This window comes from Onychomys torridus, chromosome 4, assembly GCF_903995425.1.
Source record: "Onychomys torridus chromosome 4, mOncTor1.1, whole genome shotgun sequence".
Classification (NCBI taxonomy): domain Eukaryota; kingdom Metazoa; phylum Chordata; class Mammalia; order Rodentia; family Cricetidae; genus Onychomys; species Onychomys torridus.
Window position 1 is genome coordinate 92,587,744 of NC_050446.1, and position 20,466 is coordinate 92,608,209.

Below are 20,466 nucleotides of genomic sequence, written 5' to 3' on the forward strand. Positions count from 1 at the left end.
GTGACCAATACCGAAGCCTCAGTGGGGGTTGGAACTTCCAGGCCAATGCTGGGATGGCTACCCACTACAGTTTAGAGTTGTGAGAACTAAGAAAAGTTGATGAAGATCAAAATACTAGTTCTGATACTTAAAGGGATGATGGAGAAGGCAGATTAAGGTCATGGGGGATAGACATGGTGCCTGTACCTTCACCACCCCAGGCCTAGGCTCTGAGGACATCCAGCTTCCATCATGCCTGTCCAGGCCCGTGGCAGAGAGCAGCGCCTGGGCCTGGTCCCTGCGCACAGGCAGATGGCAATGCTGGAGAAGAACACAGACTTCCAACCCCGCAGGGAAGCCGGCTTCCCGGGGCGCTGGCAGCACGGAGGAGGCGGGGCCCCTCCAAGCTCCTTGTGTGGGTCGCGGAAACAAGGGCTTTGGGGCATGGAAATTCAAAAGCTGTGTGATTCCTGAGTTCTTTGTTGAGTGCGTTTCAGAGATTGGTGTCTGATTTGTTTCAGCAACGGGAAATCCTCCATGAAATTCAGAGAAGGAAAGAGGAGATCAAAGAGGAGAAGAAGAGGAAGGAGATGGCTAAGCAGGTGCTGTCCCTTCTGTGCAAAGGGTTTGCATTTCCTCCTGCAAAGTGTCTCCATCTCCATTGGAGACACTCTGCCCTCCCGTGCTAAAAAAAAAAAAAAAAAAAACACGAAAACTTTCATTCCTTATGGTTTGGGCTGTTTGCTTTGTTTTCTTATTTGTGGTGGGGGCTTGAGACAGGCTCCTACTGTGAACTCATAAGATTCCATAGGCTGGCCCAAGCCTCCCTAACTCAGAGCACGCACATAAGCACTGTGCTCTGTTAATTGTGTATTTTTAGATTTCCCAAAGAGGTGACAAAATTCAGTGTTGTATATTGTCTGTAAATGATTACAGTAATTTATCAAATGGGTCCAAAGAGGAGGTTGGAGTTTTGTTAATTATCCTGGAATAGAATTTTTATTAAACAAACAAAACAGTTTGTTCTTATAAAGAGCAAATGGAAACCTTACACACCTTCCTGAAACTTAATTTGGTGGCAGAAAGAATGATTCACCAGCCAATTAAAAAAGAGCAAACAGCTGGTGTGATGTGGGCACTCCTCACTGTCCTTCAGATATTTTGCTGGAAGGGTACCATGCAGCAGGGACCCTATTTAAGCTTTTATTCTCCACTGCCTACTGTGACTTTAGAGAAGACACTTTTGGTGACTGTCTTTTCTCATGTTAAAAACAAAAGGTCTGTAGTGCCGGCAGCCCTGTGTAATGCTGCATACAAATCTGATTTTCTATTGCCTCCAGCTTTCCCATCTTGCCTCTGGGCCGCCTCCCAGCAGCCATTCTTGGTTTGGGGTTTTTTGGTTTTAACCACCCATCTCTGATCCTCTCTTCTAGCCCTGTCTCCCTAACTTTCCATAAAGAGTCTTAAGATTTTTCACATATAAAAATCTCATTCTCTTTTTTTTTTTTTTTTTTTTTTTTTGGTTTTTGGAGACAGGGTTTCTCCATGTAGTTTTGGTGCCTGTCCTGGATCTTGCTCTGTAGACCAGGCTGGCCTCTAACTCACAGAGAAACACCAGGCTCTGCCTTCTGAGTGCTGGGATTAAAGGTGTGTGCCACCACCGCCCAACCTAAAAAATCTCATTCTCTTAAAGCTGTGACCTGGACTTCACTTCATGATCCAGGGTCAGCTTGGGGTGATGCACTCTGTTTGATATATGTGCACACGCTCTGTGTGCACACACTCTTATGTGCACACGCTCTGTGTGCACACACTCTTATGTGCACACACTCTTGTGTGCACATGTGGGTGCTGGCTGGGGTCTACTTAGCTTCCTCAGTGGTTTGCCACCTCTTTTTATTTTATTTTTTTAATGAGTACATGTTTTGTGTCACACATGTCCATGTGCCACAAGTGTACAGTTTCAAAAGAGGACATTAGATCCTGTCGGATTAGAGTTACAGACAGTTGTGAGTTGCTATGTGGGTGCTGGGAATTTAACCCAGGTCCTCTGGAAGAGCAGCCAGTGCTCTGAACCTCTGAACCATCTCTCCAGCCCCCTCCACCTTCTTTTTTGAGACAGAGTCTCTTACTGAATTTAGCTATCTAGCCTGGCTGGCCAGTGAGCCTCCGGGGTTCTTCTGATTCTGCTTCCCTGGTGGCACACCCCACCACATCCAGCTCCCTGCACTTGCTTGTCCAGCCAACACCCTGGCGCAGGTTACCTTTCTTAAGTTGAGTCTGTTACACTGTAAGCTCTGATTTCGTCAACTGGACAACCTGGACCCGCTAGGAGTAAAGTCTTAGGAGAGATTGTATACATTAGGTTTGGCCTATAGGGGGTTGTCTGGATTGCCAAAGACCCAGCCCACTACATGTAAGAGGCATAATTCCCTGGTTAATTCCAATGGTGAGAATAAGACCGCTATCATGATTTGAGCCAAATTTGAAGCAAGCTGGGTGACTGCCTCCTAAGTTGGGTTAAAGAGAGCAGCCCCAAATCTACTTCTTGGACCCCCCCCCTTTTTTTAAGCTGGGGACCAAACCCAGGGCCTTGCACTTGCTAGGCAAGCACTCTACCACTGAGCAAATCCCCAACCCTCTTGGGCCCCTTTTAAGGAGTAAAATCATGAGAAGTTTTACAAAGGGAGACAATGGGGCAGTAAAGAAATAAAAACCTTAAAACATCCTGTGGTCGGGAGACTCGGGTCCCAGAAAACAGAGCTACCCAACTCTTACAGTAAATAGAAGCTTATTTTTAAAAATACAGCATAATAATGGCTCCTGCCTTTAAAATGGAGTCGGGCAGGTTCCTCAGCATAAGAGTAGAGCAAGCTAGCCGAGTATGAGGCACGCTTACGTGCATTTCTCCCTGCTCCTGACTGTAGGTGGATGTGACCAGCTGCCTCAAGCTCCTGCCACCGTGCCTCCCCACAGTGGTGGTCTGTGACCCAGAATTGTGAGCTGAAATAAACCCTTTCCCCTCAGTTGCTTCTTGACAGTATTAAAACATCGGATCAAATAAAATGTTTCTTCTGTACTGAGTGGGTGATTCCATATCGTGCTTAGCATCCACTCGTGCAGACAGCTGATGTGGGTCTCACTCTCCTTTTCTAGGAACGTTTGGAAATTACTGGTTTGCCAAACCAGGATCCTGTCTCTAAGAGAGACCCAGCAGGACACAGAGCAGCTGCCCTTCTCCACGGAGGCTCTCCTGACTTTGTAGGAAACGGTAAAGCCCGGGCAAACTCCTCAGGAAGGTCCAGGTCAGTCCCTCCGACTTCTCGTGGGAGGGGGTGAAAGATGTGGAAGGAGAAAAGTGAGCGGAATGTTCAGATAGAAATCTTAATATATTATTTGGCACTTTTACCGCAATCTGTTAGCTAGTTATTGAAACCAAGTTCCTATTTAACACTTCCTAATAACTTCCCATATTTGTTTTTGTAGCTACGTACTCCACCACTGAACTGCACTCCCAACCCTCTTTTTCACCATATTTTGAAGCAAATCTTACTTATAGCCCAGGTTGACCTCAAACTTGTGATCCTCTTGCCTCAACCTCCTGCTTGGCTCCAGGTACCTGATGGAGCCAGTTACACAGCCCATTTCCCTTTAGAAGAGCCTATGACACTTCACAGTCTCACCTTCAGGGCAGTTTTATTTGACTTGTAATGATTTAAAGACTTTATCATCTGAATCATCACCATCCACTCAAATTTCATACTTCATGCCGTGTGTGTTTGAGCCTGTAATTTTTTTGTGATGGTGGTGGGAGGAGACAGGTTCTCACATAACTTGGCCTGACCTCACTCAAACTTGGTAGGTAGCCAAGGATAACCTTGAACTTCCAGCCCTCCAACCTCTACCTTCTAAGTCTGGGATTGCAGCATGCCTGGTTTACTGGGTCCTAGGGGTTGAATCCAGGGCCTTGTGCATGCTGGGTAAGGACTCCATCAACTGAGCTACATGGCCAGCTGTAATTAGATATAAACACAGACAGATGTGTAGGGTTTTCCAAAGTGGGCACAGTATAGAATACCCATGCCAAAAGTAGGGAGCCCTCCCCTATGAGGTGGGCTCCTGGGTTCTGTCACCAGAGGTCACAGAAAGAACATTGCTTTCTCCATGTCCTTTCCTACTTAAAGATTTTCTCTGTCCATGTGACCCCCCTGAAAACCAGAAAGGAATTTGAATATAGAAGCCATGAGTGTAGAGGTTATTCAGTATTATAGGTTCTTCAGCTCACTTTTAATTTTTACTTATTGAGAATGTGTGTAGGGGTGTGTGTGTGTTCATGTGTTGTGTGTGTGCATATGTGTGCCATGGGGCACATGTGGAAGTCAGAGGACTACTTTCAGATGTTAGTTCTGTCCTTCATGTCCCCTGCCCCATTTCATTTAGGTCTCAGTGAGTCCGCACGTCAGAGTATGGAGTGCGGCACAGCCAACCTGCTCATCTCACAAGAAGAAAGGAGGAAGGGCTGAGGTCCCACTGGGCCCCGCCTTAGAGACACTTCCAGTACCCAGTAGCGTGGGGACACTTTTAGCCCGTGGGCCTTCTGGTGCATTCCAGCTCCAAACAGTAGTGGGCACACTCTTGGCCTTGGTGGTGGCAGGTCTTGGACGCAGTGAGTGCTGACACTGGTACCTGACACGTTGCTCTTGGCAGAGTTCCAGCGTTTCAACATTGCAAACCAGCACCTGTTGACTTTCATTTTAATGATTCTCAACGCCTTGCCTTATGGGAAATTTTGTGTGGGCTTTAGTAAAGGATAAAAATGTGTACATGGTAGCCTGTGGAACCAGAAATTCCATTGTCCCTTCCTAATGACAGCAAGAACAGGAAAGTTAGAGATTTACTAGACACACCTGACCCCCAAGGATGAAATGCCTGCACTCCAGATCCAGAGCCTGAGGCCCTTGAGGGCAAGAGTTCAGTTAATAAATATAGAGAAATCAGAATGGTATGGTGTAATGGAAAAGAGTAAGACATCAGGACCTTCCCTTTGGGGAACGTTATGAGGGGAACGGGCCCATATAGTAAGACTAAGCAATTATGTAGTATAGAGTCTGCTCCCCAGAAGTCCTTTTCCCAAGGTCACACATTTGAATAAGGATCACTTTCCTTGGGGCTTGAGGAAAGTTCCTGCTTGCCAAAGCAATCATTCTTATCTCTGGCAAGAGGAGCTTATGGCCCTTTCATTAACATAGGACTGGTGCCTATTGTCAAGGTCAATGCTAGGTTCCTGAACCCCTGATCTCAAGCCACACCCAAGCTCACATGCCCCCTTTTCTCTTGTTTAATCCTGTGTGCATTCTATTTTTCAATTAAATGCTGCGGGCAGCCAACCTGATTGACCCTCAGATCATATCCACCTCCTCCTTCTCTCCCCCTACCAACTTCACCCATCCTCTTTGGGACCTGAACCCCTGCCAAAGCCGGTCTCCTGCAGCCACTATATTCTTGCCACTTGAACCCTATTTAAATTTTTTTTCTCTTTTAGGTTTTCATTTTAAATAATTTTTTTTTTTTAATTTTTATTATGCCACAGCACACGTGGAGGTCAGAGAATTTTGTGGAGTGGGCTCTTCTTCCACCTGTCTGTGGTTCTGGAGATTGAACTCCAGTCATCAGGCTTGTGAGCTTTAGCCTTTCCATGCTGAGCCATCTCCCTGGCCCTCACTTGTGTGTGTGTGTGTGTGTGTGTGTGTGTCTGTCTGTGTGTGTGTGTATACATGAGCACATACTCACGCAAACATGTGCTTGCATACAGAGATCAAAGGATAGCCTGTGGCAGTCAGTCCTCCCCTTCTGCCACACAGACATGCAGATCGCAGTTGTCAGGCATGGTGGCTAATGCCTTTACCCACTGGGCCATCCTACTGGCCCTCATTTTCTTTTTTCAGTTATTAACAACTTACATTCCTAATTTAGTCCCTAAAATTGAGTTGTGTTAAGTTCTCTGTCCTTTGTGAGACCTGGCTGTTAGTATTTGGCTATTTTCTTTGGAACTACCTTCGTCTTATTAGGCTCAATACTGCCTCAGCCACGTAGCAAAGCTACTAACATAAGTGATGTTTCCCTAAACTTCGAGCCATCCATAACCAGAACAGCCCCTGGACTGATGTCACTGTCTGCAGATACTGCTGGCCTATGGAGATGGTGTCAGCGAGGGTTCAGAAGCTGCTGGCTTGTGAGCAGAGTGGGTCCTGAAAGGTTCTTCTAGCCTGGTTTTGCGTGCATCCTGAGTAAACAGTAGGCATTGCTGGCTGGCTTTTCCTCTTTACTCCTTCTTTTAAATTCTGTTCATTCCATAATCGTTCTCAGTGTCAGTTTCTCCTGTCTGGCATGTGCCACACTTACTATTTTATTGACACTTTTACTTTTAAAATCATCTCCACTTTTCCTTTACTCCTGATTACCCTCTTAACACTTTTATCGTATGTATGTATGTGTTCGTTTATTTATTCATGTCATTCAACTTATTTGTTGTGGTGCTTGGGCTGAAACTCAGAGCCTGTGTATACTAGGCAAATGCTCTACCATTAAGCTACATCTGCAGCCTTAACACTGTTATGGTGGTCAGTTTTCTTTTTCAGTTCTTTGAGAATTTCATACAGTGTGTTCTATCAGTCCCCACCCCTCCCAAATTCAACCCCTAACTTTGTGTCCTCCTTTTTCTTTAATCTATCAGGTCCAGTTTGTGCTGTTCATGTATTCTTGGGTGTATGGTTTCCAGTAGAGCGTGGCCTATGTACCAAGGGTTAAACTCTTAAAGAAAACTGACCTTCTCCCAGCCCCTAGCAGTTGCTAGTAGTGTCTCAGCTAGGGGTGGAACTGCATGTCACCTCCCCTTTCCATGCTGGGATTTAGCCTGGCTTGAGTTTGCACAGCCTTTGTGCACGCCATCACAATCACTGTGAGTTCATTTGTTCAACTGCCCTGTTGTATCCAGAGTGTTTCCTTGTATCCATTCACCACATCCACCTTCTCTTCTACAACAATCTCTGTGCCTTGGGAGGAGGAGAATGGGATATAGATGTCCAGTTAGGGCTGAGCCTTCCATAGTCTCTAGTGCTCTGTACTGTGGCCAGTTGTGTCTGTGTTCTCTACTGCAATCTCTGATGAGGCTTGAGAAATGCACTAATCTGGGTACAGCGATATCAATAGGAATTAGTTCAATGCAATGTCCATTTAGCTAAATCATAGTAGTAAGTTCTCTTCTAGGGTCTGGGACCTATCTAGCCGCAGGTTCTTGGGCCAACAATATTGCCAGGTATGGGTTTCATCTTGTGGAGTGGGACTTAAATCCAGTCAGAGTAGTTGGTGACTTCCATGCTGTTCATGCCACTATTACACCAGTAGGCGTATCTTGTCAGGGCTGACCTTACTGTAGCTTACAGGGTTCACAGCTGGGTAAGTCAATGATTACTTCACCCTCTTGTAGTGTGCATAGCTCCCTCTAGTACTCTGAAATTTAGCTGATAGGGATAAAGCTTACAGGTCAGTACTAGCTTGATATCTCCATGTTCTGTGACTCAAGTATATGGTAATGAATATGCTAAAACACCTTCAAACCTGTCCAGTGAAGAACATTGGGATGGCCTGGACTAAAAGGACTATGTAGCCAGCTTTCTTTGTGGGTAGGACCCTAGGGACCATGGATTTCCCTCTGTGCTCATTGTTTTTAGCAAAAGTATCACAGGTTGTGTTTAGCCTAAGAGATAGCTTTAGAGATCCGCTGCAGACATCATCAGAGGTTTCTAATGAGTGTCCAAGCATTTATGAGCTCTTTCCTTCACTGTAACCCTGTCCCCCAGCTTTTTAATTATTTTTACATTCAAGTTTCTCAGCTTGTGCTCCCCACCCATGGTAGAGGAAGGAAAGGAGAGGAGAGATAACAGGAAAAAGAAACAGAAAATAGAGAGCTTAGTATTTTGGAACAGTCATGAAGGGGAATGATAGGGAATGTCTATCAAAGACAGTAAGAGAAGGAGGCCCAGACTGGAACTGTGAGGACTCTGAGCCCCTGCTCTGAGTGTTCTCCAGATGCATCTATGCCTGGGAATAAAAAGAGGGGGGATCTTTGAGGGTCGAATGTAAACTGCTACATCCAGTTGAATTTCCTACAGCTATGGATGGCCAGTTGAACTTCCTATGATAATGAAATGTTCTGTGTCTGTACAGTAGCCACCCAGATCCAGGTAATTAAGGGCATAAGAACTTATTTTGTTATTTTTTTCGTGTATGATATGTGTGGGTGCCCTGTGCTTGTGTGGAGGTCAACTTTATAGAGTTGGTTTTCTCCTTCCATGTTCTGGGGATCAACTCAGGTCATCAGGCTTTGAGATAAGCATCTTTACCTACTGAGCCATCTTGCTGGGTCAAGATCTGAGTTATAATTTCACCTTGAATGGAGTTTATGATGTTCCTGTGTAAAAGGGAACAGAGGGAGGTGGGCAGTAAAGAGTTTTCCCGTTAGAGCCTCAACTCTATCCCTAGTAGACACAGAGACCGCAGAGCCTAATAACTTAGGAGGAATGGAGAGGCAAGAATTTCCTATGTGAATTGTAAGTTAAAGGGAAAAAAAACATTGTCCAAATTTATTTTTAAGGCGAGAACGTCAGTATTCTGTCTGTAGTGGTGAAGCCTCTCCCAGCTCGTGTGAAATGCTGTATTTCTGTGTGGGTAGCCCTGATCAGCTCATGGTGCACAAAGGGAAATGTGTTGGTGAGTAAACTGGACAAGTTCATTAAGTTTGTTTAGTGACAAAAGTTGACCCCATGTAACAGAGCAGACTGGAGACTGGCTTCTAAACCAGGACAGTCCAAGGAGGAAGAACCCCCTCCCCAGCAGGAAGCTGCAGTTCTGCTCCCGTTCCTCATGCCTGGGGTGAGAAGCTGCTCAGCGTCTCTAATGTCACGTGGAAGTAAAACGATGCTCTTGGAAATGTATAGGGGACAGATAGTCCTAAATGTCACATCATGTGCATCTGGTACTGATAAAATGTGTATAAATAAAATGAGCCCCGATACGTGTGATCTTTAGTAACCAAATCACTGCTTTTCCCTTTATGGTGCTGGGGGTTGAACCAAGATCCTTGTGCATGCTGAGCCAGTTCTCGACCACTGAGTCATGTCCCTGGCCCTGTCTCCTCATCTCAAGTTGCTATCCATCTGCCTGGCATTTTCCTACCTGGCACATTGTACCCGGCCAGGAAAAAAAAAACAAAACACTTTGTTTCGTCTACATCTTATTTAGCAGTTGTCTCTGGTGGCTCCTTGAAATGAACCTTTCTCTGCAAGTTAGGATTTTAATTTTTCTCTAATCCAGTTTTCTATATCGACTTTTATAGTCATATAGACAAGCTACCAGGGCTTGCTTTCATGTAGTGAATTAACTTTTATCTTCTATCCTATAAATATTCTTGCCAGAATTAATGGATGGTATATCCAAAAATCAAGCTTGCTTGCTTGCAGCATCTCTCTCTCCATTTTAATGTGGTACGAATAAGCCAGGGAATGAGTGGGCAGCAGATGGAGGGGAAGAAACCGACATCTGAAGAGTCTGTGATCTGGCCACTCACCCTGGCTACTGTGATAGCAGCCTAGACAGATAGGACTCTGCAGACACAGGGCTGACTACTCAAAAGAGCCACGAGGGAGTGTCAAGACCATGGTGGAGGTGGCTGGCCTTGAACTGGAGACTGCCCTTGACTCAGACCTTTCATGTTCATGAACTGTCAACATGAAACTCCCTGCTTTTAATATTCTGGGAAGGCAAAGTACTCCGGCTCTTGTCTCACTGGTGCTTATTAATCAGTGATTTCATCAGGAGACACATTTTAACTATCAAAAGTAAATTATTCATTTCCTCACAATGGGTCTGGCATTGTAAATAGTCCCTAATTTTATATAAAGATTTTTTATAACCATCAACTAATTAATATTTTTTTTGAAAAGCGACAGATTAATGTTTGTTTTTGAGTAGAGAATGGTTTGTGGCTGTGGCCAAGACCTGGATAAGGGACAGTTTCAGTCAGTGTCCTGCCAACACTTCCCCTTCAGCTCTGTCTTGTTATCCTAACAAGATTCCTTGGGTTTCCTCCACCAAGAAAAAGGTGGTGAGAGGGTAGCAAAGTGAAATTATCACTTAAAATCCCTAGCAATTATGGACTGTCTCCACAGTGCCAGCGAGGTGGCCTAGGGGACAGGGGCACTTACCTGACAACGTAAGTTTGATACCCAGAAACCACATGGTAGAAGGAAAGAAGTGACTCCCGGAAGTTGTCTTTCATCCCCACACATATACGTGTACGTGCATACACATGCAGTAAATAAATGTTTTAGTTATATATACATATTTACATGTGCATCAGTGCACTGGCCAACACACAAATTTAATGAGACCTCATGTGAATCATGTCATCCTCCATCCCATAAACTTAGTGTTGCTGTCTCCAATGAACTGCTCAGTACATGTTTTTAAAGTTGCTTCCTTTAGTTAAGTTTTCAAACATCGGGTTTTCCCTCTTAGGCTAAGACTTTTAGAAGTCATGACTTGCAAATAATTAGATTATTGTAATTAAAATCTCTAAATTGCCAGGATTTCCCTGAAGTAAAAGCTGTCTTGTCAAACACAGAGTCTAGGTAAGCTAATTCAGCCATAATTCTCCAAAGTGCTTTTGCTAAAACTGTCTTGTAGATGCAGGTTATTTCTGCTTCTGAGTTTTCAAATGAAAACATAATTATCAGTGGCTTTTAAATGATATTTCTTCATTCGGAAAGTGAAGTAGTGTCCTGAAAAAGTAGTCTTTTTTTACTAAGAGGAAAGGATTAGGCTGCGGAGATAGCTGAATGGTAAAGTAGCTTGCAAGAAGACCTGACTTCAACCCCAGAAGCAACACTTCAAATAATAAAAGAAAGCTAAGCATGATGGCATGTACTTGTAATACAAGTGCTGGGGAGGTAGTTTTTTTTTTTTAAGGTTTATTTATTTATTTTATGTGCATTGGTGTTTTGCCTGCATGTATGCCTGTGTGATGGTGTTGGATCCTCTGGAACTGGAGTTGCAGACGGTTGTGAGCTGCCATGTGGGTGCTTGGAATTGAATCTGTCTTGTGGAAGAGCAGCCAGTGCTCTTAACCACTGAGCCATCTCTCCAGCCCTAGGTGGCAGATTCTTGGAGCTCACTGGCCAGCCACTGGGTGACTTTTAGGTCAGTGACAGCATGAGGACCAGTACCCAAGCCATGCACACATATTCTCATTCTCTCTCTCTGTCTCTCTGTCTCTGTCTCTCTCTGTCTCTCTCTGTCTCTCTCTCTCTCTCTCTCTCACACACACACACTCTCTCTCTCTCTCTCTCTTACAGAAAATGGAAGTGGCTGCAATGACCTTTTCTGTCTTTGTACAGGCAGTGATGAGCAACTGGGGAAGGTGGTGTACAATGCTTTGGAAACAGCCACCGGCAGCTTTGTCTTGTTGTATGAGTGGGTCCTTCAGTGGCAGAAAAAGATGGGCCCATTTCTTACCAGTCAAGAAAGAGAGAAGATCGATAAGTGCAGAAAGCAAGTAGGTAATTGGCATGTTAGCACACACATGTAATGCCCATGGCTGGCCAAAGGCCTCATCTCAAGCCGTGAATGATGAAGCAAAAAGCCTGTGTTCCATTGGCTCCCACAGATGGTCCACAGAGTGTGAAGACCACACCTCCACCAGGGCTCAGCCCTGCTCCCACCCCTGTGACCTGTCACAGCCACATGCCCTCCTGTCGCAGGCCCTGGGACTTCGGCCTGGCCGAGATCAATTGCCTCTTCACAGCTGTGCCGTTTACAGTCACTTGTATTTCCTTTGCTCTTTTAAAATGCTGCTTTAAAACTGAATTTTGAGGATTCAAGGTTTTCTTTTGTTTTTGTACAGTGCTGGGAATGAGAAAAGAATTTTATGTGCATATATGATGCTGAACTCAGGGTAGCATTTAATATTGTATGTTGTCTTTACTTAATGAAGAGGTTAGAAAATAACCAATAAAAAATCAGTAGTTATTTTTGGATGGTGATCATATAAATAAGTTTGAGGTGGTTTGTTTTGTTTTTTTTTTTTTTTTTTTTGGTTTTTGATTTTTTTTTTTTTTTTGGTTTTTTGAGACAGGGTTACTTTGTGTAGCTTTGCACCTTTCCTGGAACTTGCTCTGTAGACCAGGCTGGCCTTGAACTCACAGAGATCCACCTGCCTCTGCCTCCCGAGTGCTGGGATTAAAGGCATGTGTCAATGCTGCCGCCACCACTATCACCCAGCCAAGTTTGAATATTTTTTTCCCTTTGTGTTTTAGTTTGGTTTTACTATTGCTGTGAAGAGACACCACAACCATAGCAACTCTTATAAAGAAAACACTTAATTGAGGATGGCTTGCTTACAGGTTCAGAGGTTCAGTTCATTATCATCATGGCGGGGGGCATGGCAGCATGCAGGCAGACATGGTGCTGGAGCTGAGAGTGTTACATCTTCAGGCAACAGGAAGTCAACTGCCTGTCACACTGAGGGAAGCTTGAGAAAAAGAGACCTCAAAGCCCGCCCCCACAGTGACACACTTCCTCCAACAAGGCCACACCTCCTAGTAGTGCCATCCCTTTAGGGGCCATTTTCTTTCAACCACCACAGTGGAGATATATATATCCCTTAGTATAATCAGAAAGTGCTATCTTAGATATGATGTTCTTTTCTTTCTTTTTTTTTCTGCTAGCCATATCATCCAATAAATAAATAAAATTGATTTTAAAAGTCCCTCAGCAATTTTTATGGTATTTGGACCCTCAGTTTTGACATTGTAGTTGATAATTATCTAAAATTCCTTCCATTTTTATGTACTGACAGGTTAATTGACCAGTTTAGGGGAAGATTCAGGTCATGGCATCTTGTTTTCCTGTCTTTGAAAGTATATTTTCTATCTCACTCCTTAATTTTGAAGTGAAACACAAGTTAATGCCATTTGCCTAATACTCTTCTCAGATCCAAGGAGCAGAAACAGAATTCAGCTCCCTGGTGAAACTGAGCCATCCAAATATCATCCGCTACTTTGCAATGAACTCCAGAGAGCAGGAGGACTCCATCGTGGTGGACATCTTGGCAGAGCACATCAGTGGGATCTCTCTTGCTGCACACCTGCGCCACTCGGGCCCAGTCCCTGTGCACCAGCTGCGCAAGTACACGGCTCAGCTCCTGGCAGGCCTGGATTACCTGCACAGCAACTCTGTGGTGCACAAGGTTCTGAGCGCATCCAGTGTCCTGGTAGATGCCGAGGGCACTGTAAAGATAACGGACTACAGCATCTCTAAGCGTCTGGCAGACATTTGCAAGGAGGATGTATTTGAGCAAACCCGAGTTCGATTTAGTGACAGTGCCCTGCCTTATAAAACAGGAAAGAAAGGGGATGTATGGCGTCTTGGCCTTTTGCTGCTGTCTCTTAGCCAAGGACAGGCGTGTGGGGAGTACCCCGTGACCATCCCCAGTGACTTACCAGCTGACTTCCAAGACTTCCTGAAGAAGTGAGTATGACTGACTGCCGCTCAGTTGCCCTTTTCTTCTGTGCGTCTAAGGAATGGGGAAGCTGAGACTTGAGGAGAGGAGCCAGGGTGAATTCCTTTCCCAGGCTCATGTGCTCTGTTTCCTCGTCACCGTCTTCCACATTCTCCTAAACCCACTTGAGTTTAATAATTGATTCTCAAACTATTTTGGGGAGACTGCCTGGAATACTCTAGAATTTTTCCCCTTTCCTGTCCATGCACAAGGGTTGGCAGTAGTGAGTGAGAGAGAGACGCCCTAGGTGTTCATATGATAGACTTCTCCATCCACTCTGCTGCTGAATCCTAAAGGACCAAAAGGAGGCCTCAGGAAACCAGTTGAGAAGTCTGGTTCTGCCCTCTTTCTTCCTGACTACTCCTCTCCAGTGGCTCTCTCCCTCAGCCAGGTCAGAGGATCAAATGACCACCTGGTTCAGCCAGAGGATTATCCGTATTTGTGACTCACAGGTACATAACCATTACAAAACCAGCTTTTAAAAATGTGTGTGTGTGTGTGTGTGTGTGTGTGTGTGTGTGTGTGTGTGTGTGTGTCCCATGTCTTTGAGTACAGGAACCCACTGATATTACATGTGGAGGTCAGGGAACTGTCTGGAGTCTGCTCTCTCCTTCCACGGTGGCTCTAGGGATTGAACTCAGGTTGTGAAATCATCAGGCTTGTGGGGCAAGCACTTTCTCCCACTGCCGTCTCACTGGCCCAAAGCCAGGCTCTGTCTAGCTGGACAGAGTCCTCAGTCCTTGGACCTAGAGTATTTGTCCAGGTCACATCCCCTCAGTGTTCTGTACCCTAACCCTGTGTTCTCGGTCTAAGCCATGCTACCTTCTCAGTTTCTAATCAGAGGAGGAGTGCTCTTCAGTTTGGGTTTGGACAGCACTCCCTCCCCAGGGCCATCCCCCTGCAGCAGCTTCTCCCTGCCCCGCACTGTCCTGGTTCTCACCTTTGTTTGCCTAGCCAGTCACTTTTGCTCACTTCATCTCTCGGCATTCTTTTCTCTGGCCTTCACATTTCTCTTTGCCCATCTCCAGTTGACCTGACCCATGGTGACCTCCTGTCACTCACTACCTTGCAGGTTACTAGTATGGAAGTCCCTGAATTTGAGCATCTTGCACAAGTCAGTGTCTTGTCAGTGATGTTCTGCACAGGTGATGGCGGCCACATAGACTGAATGTGACATTGGTGCTGTGTTCCTTTATGCAGCACACTCTGTAAACCACCTGATGACGCATGCTCAGGCTGTGCCCTGTTATCAAACAACAGGTAGCATTTAAACGAGGGTGTTGATATGTCACAAAAAGTAGCCACAGTCAATCACTGCTGTGAGGAAAGGGGCCAACTTTGATTCTGTATGCAACATTCTCTCCTTAAAGTATATAAACTTACAATTTCTAGAGAAATCTCTTATTTCTTTTCAATGGAATAGAACTTGTAAAACCATTGATTTAAATGCACTACACAATGAAGGTGGCCACAATGACAGTTGGGGTGATGAGTTCCTAGTGGAACATCTTACTTCCATCCTTCCCATGTCCCCTTGAGCCCTCTACTCCTGTCTGCTGGTCAGGAGTGTTTCGGTCAAGGGCGGCACTAACGGATTCAAAACCGACACAGGCAGTTACGCTAAAGGCATTTCACCTCAGTAGCAAGCGGTGGGTCAGAGGGTTGAACTCTCCTGGTCCCCCGTATAAAAACAGCTCCTCTGTCACTTCTAAGTTGAGATCTGAGATTTATTCTGACTCTCTTAACACAGCTGTCATCTGAGGTGCTGTGTGTGCTCCTCTCTTCTGAGAGGGCTCTGAGGGACTGCTTGGTTGGGGTGGATAGCAGTTGGGGTGTGGGGTCACTCACTTTGCTCTCCACCCCAGTTAGCAAAAGCAAATAATCCACAAAAGCCCAGTGGCTCCATCTGTGATCCCCACCATACTTAGTCAACAGCCTTGGGAAGTCAGCTGTGGGTGGGTGAGAGCTGAGGTCCTGGAGCCAGATGGCAGCTCGGGTCCCACCACCAAGACCCTGGTAGCTCTGCAGATCTGAAAAGACAAGTCATCCTCAGTAGCTTTAAACTTTTTCTGATCCACATGTGCTCTCACATCAGTCACATTAATGTCACAAATCTAACACAGCATGGGGGAGGTGTGTGTGTGTGTGTGTGTGTGTGTGTGTAACTGGGAACAATCCCAGCAGTAGGAGAATGTGGAGTAAATCAATTCTGGTAGTTCCCTGACTGTTTCTGGGTTAAGTGAGTTGACACCTAGCAAGTGCTGCCACAGGCCCCTGCTGAGTCAGTACTGTAGCTCAGCAGTGGGAGCTGTAGAAGGTTCCAGGCCTGCATCTCTTCTGGTTTCAAAGCTGGAGCTAGTGTTACCTCTGCTGCTAGTAGCCACCAAACTGCCAAAATGATTGATTCTGAGAATGTAACATTTTCAAGTGAGAGCCACTGAAAAGTGCAGTTCACTCTCGGCAAAGCTCTAAACCTTTTCGGATCCAGATGTGCTGGATCCTGTCAGTCACATTAATGTCACGGTAGACTTAGAGGAGACAGTGCACCTAGAACAGTGTGTGTAAGGATGGCCAGTACAGTGAGTGTATAAACCTGGAAATAACCCCAATAGAAAGAACTAGGAGAATATACAAATTAATTCCAGTAGGTCCAAGCTGACATAGGTGTTTGGAAGGATCTTTACTGACACTTGGCTGAAAAGGCCCCTTGCAAGTTAGAAACTGATATGTACAAGATAATGTTGTCTAAAAGCTTCAATATCCTCAACAGCATCATGGTTGGATTGTGCATTTATATAGGGAAATCTATAGGAAAGGGTCTATACTAATGCACATTAAGAGATTAAGAGTAAGGAGAAATCAGAGGCAAGAACTCTGTTTTTGGTTTTTGTTTGTTTTTTTGAGACAGAGTCTCACTTTATATTTCTAACTCACCTGTAACTTGCTTGTAGACCAGGCTGGCCTTGAACTCACAGAGATTCTCCTGCTCTGCCTCCCAAGTCCTTGGATTAGAGGTGTGCACCATGCCCTACAAGACTAGCTTTTTTCTTTTTCTTTTTTTCTTTTTGTCAGATGTGGGTGGCACATGCCTATATCTTACTTGGGAGAATGAGAACAGAAGATTGTAAATTCAAGGCCAATCTGGGATATACAGTAGAGCCCTGTCTCAGATGTGCAGTAAGGGTGCTAGAGAGACAGCTAAGCAGTTAAGAGCACTTGGTGCTCTTACAGAGAACTTGAGTTTGGTTCCAAGACCCACATGATGGCTCACAACTGTCCATACTCCAATTCCAGGGGAGCTGGCTCCCTCTTAACTTCTCACATAGTGCATATATTTACATGTAGGCAAAGAAAATCATATACATAAAATCAAAATAAATCTGAAAATAAAATAAGGCCAGGTGTGGTGGTGCGCACCTTTAATCTCAGCACTCTGGAGGCAGAACTCTGAGTTCTAGGCCAGCCTGATCTACAGAGTGAGTTCTAGGTCATAGTGAGTTATGTAGTGAGGCCCTGTCTCAAAAGTAAAATAAAATACTTTTTTTGAATAATATTTTTAATATTTTCAGGAATTTTCTCTTGCTGGTATAATTGAAATTTATCTTAAATGTAGCAGAAAATATAACATACACATGATGTTCTCTTGCCCTTTCCAGGTATAAACTAGTGTTTTACCTCCTCATGATATGACATAAAAACTAAGTTATCCTTTATGTAGCTACCGTTATTACTTCGTATATGTATGCTCAAAAGTTGGAACTTACAATGGCAGTTGATTTTTTTTAAATATGTCACTTTAAACAGAGTCAAATGTGGGTCAGGGATCCCACTTTGAGAATTCCTGGTATGGCTTTTTGTGATTCATCCAAAGGAAAACAAAAATGACTTGTTAGAACATCAAATGCTAAGGATATAAGCTCAAGGAATGAATACTGAAGGTGCATGGTGAAATGTGGGACTTTTCAACAGTGCTGCTCAGTGTATTTCAGGTTCTCTTTGGAAAACTTAATTTACGCCTGGTCCCCAGCAGGCTTAGTTCAACAGGGCAAGTGACCCGGCTGCTAATGGAAGTGAAGATCCCAAACACACATCTGCGGTCGGTCCATGCCGCTGTAGTCGGCACAATGCAGTTCTTTTGTCCTGTTTCCTTTTTATCATTTTCCACTTACATCCAGTCTGCTGTGGGACATGCAAACCCTGAAATGGTGTTAACTCATTTCAATTCACTTTTAAGGACATTTTGCTCCATAAGTAACATGAATTTGCTAGTGTGTATTTAAAAAGGAAAGCAGACCGTAGTTGAATGGGGTAGATGAACGAGGAAGGCGTTTATATTATACACTGCTGAGATTCTTCCTCCCCCACTGAGGTGTGTCTGCCTGGACGACAAGGAAAGATGGAGCCCTCAGCAGCTGCTGAAACACAGCTTTATAAACCCTCAGCCAAAAATGCCCTTAGTGGAGCAGAGTCCTGAAGGTGAGTTCTGCCTGCCTGCTTGCCTTTCCTTTTGTTTGTTTGTTTGTTTTGATAGGGTCCCGCTATGTAGTTCAGGCTAGACCTCTTGGTCTTGCTGCTTCCATCTCCTGAGTGCTAAGGTTACAGGCATGCCCTACTGTACTTGACTACCATCCTTTGTTTATTATGTAAACGCAAAGCCTGAAAGTGAGAACATTTACACGTGGATTATTTCTTTTACCAACGCCAGGCTACACAAATCCATTTTGTGCAGGCCTTGTGTGCATGGGACTGCTTTGTGGCCTTAGTTCTTCAGCTCCTGTTGCTGGAGTGGACATCCTCATCTTGCTATGTCACTCCTATAGCCATATAACCTTAGAGCTTGGGATGGACCAAGAGACCTGAGTTTGGGTTCTGGCTGTCTAGTTCAGTCTCTTCCTCTCCATCCCTGGTACCCTCACCTGTACGATGGGCTGACTCTGTATCCTGCCTACTTTAAAGATTACAAGGTGAGAAAAGATGTCAGAGTACAAGAAGTACTTTTTCAGACAACTAGTTGGGGCCCCTTCCTCTCGTGCTTATGTTGTTGGAGTCTGTGAACTGCCTGTATTTTATTCTTAATTATGTGTATGTGGGTGGGTGGGTGGGCATATACACATGTGGATCTAGTGCCCAGAGAATCCAGGAGAGGGCATCCAATTCCCTGGAGCTGGAGTTACAGACAGTTGTGAGCTGCCCATCGTGGGTGCTGGGAACCAAACTCTAGTCTTCTGTAAAAGTGGTATGGGCTTAACCACTGAGCCATCTCTCTGGCCCAGTCTTCCTGTATTTCTAATGCTTTTGTTTCGTCTTAGATTCGGGGGGACAAGATTATATTGAGACCGTCATTCCCAGCAACCAGCTGCCCAGCGCTGCATTCTTCAGTGAGACACAGAGACAGTTTTCCCGGTACTTCATTGAGTTTGAAGAATTACAGCTTCTAGGGAAAGGAGCTTTTGGAGCCGTCATCAAGGTGTGACAGAGGTGTCCCCCCAGCCCCCCTTGAAGCCCCTTCTCTTTCGTTTCCAGGGCCTCCCAGGCTGGGTTTCCATTTGGAGAGTGGAAAGGAAAGAGAGTAAGACCGAAGCTGTGAGCACCTCCACCTCCTGGAGTTGAAGCTTGCTTTAGTGTTGCCCTGGACACTCTGAGAATGCACTATTCCTGTGTCCTTGGTTGGCTCAGAACAATGACGTGAAAAATACATGATTATAAGCCTCCTGAGTGGTGGAGATCTCTGCGTGAAGAACATTTCCTTGTGCTTTGGTTCAGGAAGGAAATTGTCCACTTTCCCCCACTTTTGGTGGAGTTGCCATAGAGAAAAGGTTCCAAAGTTAGAACAGAGGCGGCGTTCACACTGGGAGATGGTCCTGATGGCACTCATTTTCTAGCTTCCGAAGATGGGAAATTAATGGCGTGTTTTAAGGTGTGCTTCTATTAGGGTGCTTCATCGTGGTCTGGGGCAAATTTTATCATGTGAATGTCGGAAGAGGCCTCTGCTGTTTTTATATAATTTAAGTATGTTGCAAACCATAGACGATGCAGATTAAAATGTATGAAGAATAGCTGAGGTCCATGCCATCTTTTACATATGAAGGTGACCTCTAGTGGTGGGACATAGGTGTGTTTGATTCTGAGAGAATGAGGAAGGTGTCACTCTTGTGTATTGGTTTGACTTTAATCTGGCTTTGGGGGGGGGGGGTTGTTTTGTTAGGTTGTGGTTGGTTTTTGTTTGCTTGCTTGTTTTAAGACAAGGTTTCCTGGAGCCTTGGCTGACCTCAGCTCACAAAGTGGCAGAAGATGACCTTGGACCTCTCATCTTCCTACTTAGCACCTGCGTGCTAGGATCTGAGGCCGTTATTTCCCTGTGTTTCAGGCCATGCTGGGGGTCAAACCCAGAGTGTGCATGTTTGGCAAACACTCTACTAAATGAGCTGGATCCCAGGCAGGTTTTTGAGATAGAGTATTATGTAGTGTAGTCTGTGCTCAACTTTGTGTAGCCAAGGATGACCTTGAACTCTGGTTCTCTTGCCTCCACCTCCCAAATGTTGGGATTACAGAAATGTGCTGCCACACCCGGCTTGGAATTTTACTGCAGAATACCTCTCAACCAAAACAATTTCCCCACAATAAAAGAGGGGCAGCCTTTAGCAAGGCAGGTATCCCACAAGAAAGCTCACGGTTCTAGGAGGCATTTAATTCAGTGTCTTTTTATTAACTCCATATGTGTCTTTCTTAGATTCTTGAATTTAAAACACAACTTCATTTCTTTCTTTTCTTTCTGGACTGGGTCCCTTGTTTTTTTCTTACTCCCCTCCCCCCCAGACAGGGTCTCTCTGTGTAGCTTTGCACCTTTCCTGGAACTCACTCTGTAGTCCAGG

The 20,466-nt window shown here is 45.0% G+C and overlaps 1 protein-coding gene across 3 annotated transcripts in view; it reads left to right on the forward strand.

The window, feature by feature from the left end:
- Eif2ak4 (eukaryotic translation initiation factor 2 alpha kinase 4) overlaps positions 1-20,466 on the forward strand; it is a 94,521-nt gene that overhangs the window by 24,062 nt on the left and 49,993 nt on the right. For all 3 annotated transcript variants that reach the window (XM_036183374.1, XM_036183375.1, XM_036183376.1), the window contains 7 exons: positions 501-581; positions 3,136-3,284; positions 8,633-8,748; positions 11,433-11,590; positions 13,028-13,563; positions 17,964-18,070; positions 18,904-19,061. In XM_036183374.1, the coding sequence (XP_036039267.1) occupies positions 501-581; positions 3,136-3,284; positions 8,633-8,748; positions 11,433-11,590; positions 13,028-13,563; positions 17,964-18,070; positions 18,904-19,061 (1,305 nt within the window). The remainder of the gene's footprint in view (positions 1-500; positions 582-3,135; positions 3,285-8,632; positions 8,749-11,432; positions 11,591-13,027; positions 13,564-17,963; positions 18,071-18,903; positions 19,062-20,466) is intronic.